At 35.2% G+C, this 4,997-nt stretch overlaps 1 protein-coding gene across 1 annotated transcript; it reads right to left on the minus strand.

Moving 5' to 3' along the window:
* On the minus strand, positions 443-2,387 carry LOC18610022 (putative clathrin assembly protein At2g25430). The gene has a single exon (XM_007045437.2). It carries the CDS (start codon positions 1,959-1,961, stop codon positions 558-560), a length of 1,404 nt encoding a protein of 467 aa, XP_007045499.2. The 5' UTR covers positions 1,962-2,387; the 3' UTR covers positions 443-557.

Consider the following 4,997-nt stretch of genomic DNA (forward strand, 5'->3'; position numbering starts at 1 on the left):
CACATCTTCAAATTTTGTTCCTCAATATACTAATTGCAGTTTGAATAATTATTAATAAAGTATTAGCCAGAGTCATAAGCGTTTGTCAATTGATGGGGCTATTTAATTCAGCAAAAATAAAGGGCTGATTCTGACTGACCATTGAGTTCTATTCGTGTAAGGCTAATTCAGAACAAATCCATGATTCGTCGCCCTGGATCTCTCATGCAGCTAGGGGCCATCTCGTTTCTAAGTCATTGCCCACGTTGGATTGAGCCCTCCCATGGCTAAGACCACGGTAGGTAGTTGGATCTACCCATATGGCCAGGTTGTGCCAGTAGTCCAAGGATAAGGATTGAAGAAGAAAGACAAAAGAAAAAGAGAAGTAGGCTCGTCCTTTTTTAGGTCCAATTTTGTTAACTTAGTTCAATGTTAAAGCTGTTGAGCGAAAGCAACCAGAACCGAGTTGTTGAATGAACTTTGCATTGGCAGGACAATATGCACCCCTCTGGAGACCAATGAGGCATCAAATGACTGCCCAAGAAATTGACACTTAAAAATCTAAACTCTGGCATGCATCACAGTCCCCAGGGATACTTTGGGTTACTGCTTGCATATTGTGCATAACTAATTTGCATGCTGGGAGGCTGCTGAAAAGGATTAGGTGCACTAGGATTGTACACTTGTATCTTCCATTCATCCTTGTCACTTCCATTGCTGTAGTTGAATCCCTTACTGTATAAAAGCAAGTTGTTTCCCTGAACACCAGAAAGATTCACTGAAGCTTCCAATAGATCCTCCCAGCTATCAGTTTCACTGTCATCTAGCTGAATCAATGGTTCCCTCTCCTCATCTCCATCGAACTTTTCAGGAAAACAACTGTCCTCGAATTTATCCTTAAAAGTACCGACCACAACCAGTTGTTCGTCTCTGTCATCTTCGGTTACACTTGACCTGGAATCCATAACTGATGATGATGGTGATGTGGTCGGTGATGATGGTGATGTTAGCTGCCACATTCCGTTGATGAAAGTCTCAAGCGCCTGAATTTGTATCTGTGGGATCCGATCCACAAAGGGATACTCATAACGCCCACAAAATCCCATAAGTCTACACCAGTCATAAAACTCCCACAGCTGGTTTGCTTGCAGAGCTGCTTTCTTGTATATCCCAAAAGCTGCTATGCAACTCCTGTATGGCATTTGAAAGAGATTGTCCAACACCAAAACAACGTCCCTTCTAAATATGGTGTAACAGATGAAGCTGTCCCGAATGATGTATTTCATTGCTGACTGTATCAGAAAGCTCTTCGCCGCAGCCCCGGTTGGTCTACAATCCATAACTCGATCAATCAGGCTTTGAAGCTGTGGCAAAATCTCAAGCATCCTTGCAATTTCTTTCATTTTTTCTGGTAAACTTTCCGTCTTCTCCAAATCTTCATTGTCAATTAGATTACCATCAAACGAGAAGCGACCAAGAGCCTCATCTAGCAAATGTGCATATGATCTGATAAACGCGGTGTAACACTCGGGAGTGGATGAGGAAGCATCCTGGAAACGACAAGGGTATAAAGAGATAAAACCATTTGACCGATTCCACAGCAATTCTGATCGAAAGGGGCTATCTTCAGGCAATGATCTAAGCAGCCGGTGTAGAAGGAGTAAGCACTTCAGTGCAACTCGCCAGCTTCTAGTCTTTCCGAAACGGCGAGAGAAGCCAATTGAAAACGCACGACAACTACTAGGAGAAATGGAAAATATTTTCAAGAGCTCATGGACATATCTGTCAGGCAGTGGCAAGTCATCCGGGGTTGTTGCCTTCACAATGATAAGCTCAACATTGCAAAACCCTCCAATTGTGGCAATTTTAGCGTAGCTGACACTCCCGTGCTCTCTCAGAGCAGTGACAACTTGCCGCACCCGCCTATTCATGGTTTCCTTTCCTAGAGACCTTTTGGCTTTGGGGTCGAAATGCATGAACATGAGGGCAGGAATTGGTTATTTAAGGCTAGTTATGTTAAAGAAGGGTACCAAGGTTTGCACTTAGTATCCCTCGAAATGACCGAAGCCAAGCTACAACTACAAGAAAAGTGTTTGTTTTTATATATACCAACTAAAATATGCAAGAAAATGTGGTTGTCAACAGGTTGGGAAAGAAAACTCAGACCTCAGTTATCTGTTCTGTGATTGATTCTTCTTAGGAGATTCTTAGGCTAATAAGGTGAGCTCTACTCCTGCTCCTATTTGTCTTTTGCTTCAAACATATACAAAGAATGACAAAGGTACCAAGGAAACCTCCTTGGTTCTTGCATGTCCTTGGGGACAAATACAATTTACATTGTTTTCGAATTATTACCTTGAATTTAGATGGTACGGTTTAGAATGCCTCAGCTTCGATGGAGAGTCAATGTGAAGTACTACATGTTAATAACAAAGCTTTATAGTGAAAGACAACAAAGTACTACTTTTCCATGGGTGGGAAAACAATTAGAGATACATATGCTTTTATCATTGAACTAATACCTATATGTTTTTTTTGTTAAAAACTTCAAAAATCTCTTACCAATTTGACTTTATTGAATATACTAAATTAAAGTTGTCTGATTTCATCTAAACAATCAATTACCACATTACATTTAAGGATATAAATAGGATAATATATAATTCGGTTCAAATTAATTGACCGATTCCAATCAATTTAGCAATTTGACCAGCTATCAAAATTATTTAGATTAATAATAAGACTAAATTTTAAAGATATTTGATAATTAAGTAATTTGATTTAATAATTTAAAAAACTAAAATAGGTATATGTTATCCAAATAAGTAAAATACATACATACACATATAATGTGTAGTCTTTTGGTTTTTTGGTTTTTTTGTTTTAAAAAAAAAAACTAAGGAAAGAAAGGAACCTAAAGTAAATAAAAAGTCCCACAATCCCTAACTCTCTAACTCTAAATACAGCTGCATCGCTTCTACTAGAAAGCAAGCCAATTAGGCAATGGTTCTACTAAAAGATCAGAGATTGCCACCCACAGAAAAGCGAAAGATCCAAAAGGTAATATTTCCTTTAAGGTCCAAATGATTGTCGAACCAAATCCATCCAAATCTAACCCAACCACAGGCAAGATCAATATCCCTCGAACAGGTGCTCATTTCAAACTTTGTTAAAGAGACTTGGACAAAGTGTGCTCCCTATCAACCCCATACTTAGCCAAAGCATCTGGCATCAACTTTGCTTTAGAAGATTCCAAGCATCTTTCCTTGTTGTTTGAGAAGAGTCTTCCAAAAGCATTCTGGGTCGAGGCTGTAAACACAACAGTGAAGCTCTTGAATGTTGTTCCTACAAGAGCACTTGAATCATATCGTGCAAACTTTGCCCCGTTGACATTAAATTTATAGATACTTGATTTCCGTTACCAATTTATTATTTTTTTAAAAGTTGTCTTACAGTAACCATAATTATAAATAGACAGTAATAAAAGTAACTTGAAACCACTAATAAAACTTATGAATTAGTTTCGTTTAATATAAACTATTACGGAGAATTTGATTTGGTAATTCAAATACAAAATTAAAAAATCTTCTTCTTAATATTTTCCAAAAATATAAATACTTTTTCTCTCTTTCCTTTTACCCACGAATAAGTCTCATCACATCATCAATGACCATCCATTAGGAAAACCCACCACTCTCAGTAGTCATATAAATTAGTATTATCCGTTATGCACAATAAAACTTTTTATAATAGCTGTTACTCATTATGCATATTAAAATAGGTTCTTGAGTAACTGTTTCTTCTTACTTTATTTATAGAACTTTGACAATTTATCCAGTACAGAACAAGATTTCTTTGATAGATGCAAAATCATGAACCCAAATTTGTCTCTAGAGACTCACTAATTGTAATAAAAAGAATAATAGAGACTTCACCCCGTTTTTATACAGGTCAAGTTGATCATTTCTTTGGTTCTTCAAAGCTTGATTAGAGTTTACTGTGATTACTTCCCATGTTATTGACAAGATAAATAATATTAAAGAACAAACTCATGCACACTCACATTGTAATTTTTAATTATATATAATTAAAAATTATCATACTAATTTTGTTTTTTTAATTATATATAATTAAAAATTATCATGTTATCTATATTGTTTATGAAAAAAATTTTAATTACATAATGATTTTGTGTTAAAGTCATCGGAAGATTCTTGTCGAGTCCACGGAAACTAAATATGATCTTTACGCGGACGGTGGAACACTTTCCAAATGCCCTTTTCCTCTTTTCCAGACTTGAAAACTCAGGGAACAAATTGACTTTAATTTCCTTTTTTTTTTTTTCTAACCCAGAGGATAAGTTAGCATCTACGTCAACATGGAATTGACTGGACTGAACTTTGGGTCCAACTCAACAACTCAAGTAACCCAGAGAATAAGTTGGCATCTATATATTTAAATTTTCTTAAATAGAGTATTATACCAAAAATCATTCACTAGTTAATTAAAGTTCATCATTTAAATTTGATCAACAAATGCTTTTGGCTAAGTAACTTGTTCCCTGGGTTTTCAAGTTTGGAAAATAGGAAAAAGGCATTTGGAAAGTTTTCCACCGTCCACACAAAGATCATATTTAGTCTTCCGTAGACGTGACAAGAATTTTCCGATGACTTTGACTCAAAATCATTCTGCAATTAAAATTTTTTTATAAATGATATAGACATATGTCAAGTGTCCATTCATTTATAAATAAAAAAAAATAAAATTAATTAAAAATTATTATATAAGAATACACAAATTCGTTATCTTGTTATATTAATAAAAAAATATAAATTCATAAAGACTAACGTGATAACTTAATTATAATTGATATCTTGATTTATTAAATGTCTTAGGAAAAAATTATTTAATCATTTCTATTTGATTTTGACATGTGATACAAATTTGTATATCTATAATGATATATAACTCGACTCCTTTTGTCAAAAAAGTTTCCTTGACTCAACGGTGACTTTGCT

The sequence above is a fragment of the Theobroma cacao genome, chromosome 2, assembly GCF_000208745.1.
Source record: "Theobroma cacao cultivar B97-61/B2 chromosome 2, Criollo_cocoa_genome_V2, whole genome shotgun sequence".
Taxonomy (NCBI): Eukaryota; Viridiplantae; Streptophyta; class Magnoliopsida; order Malvales; family Malvaceae; genus Theobroma; species Theobroma cacao.

Excerpts from the sequence above, each read along its gene's own strand:
- LOC18610022 (XM_007045437.2), bottom strand. The coding sequence starts at position 1,961 with ATGTTCATGCATTTCGACCCCAAAGCCAAAAGGTCTCTAGGAAAGGAA.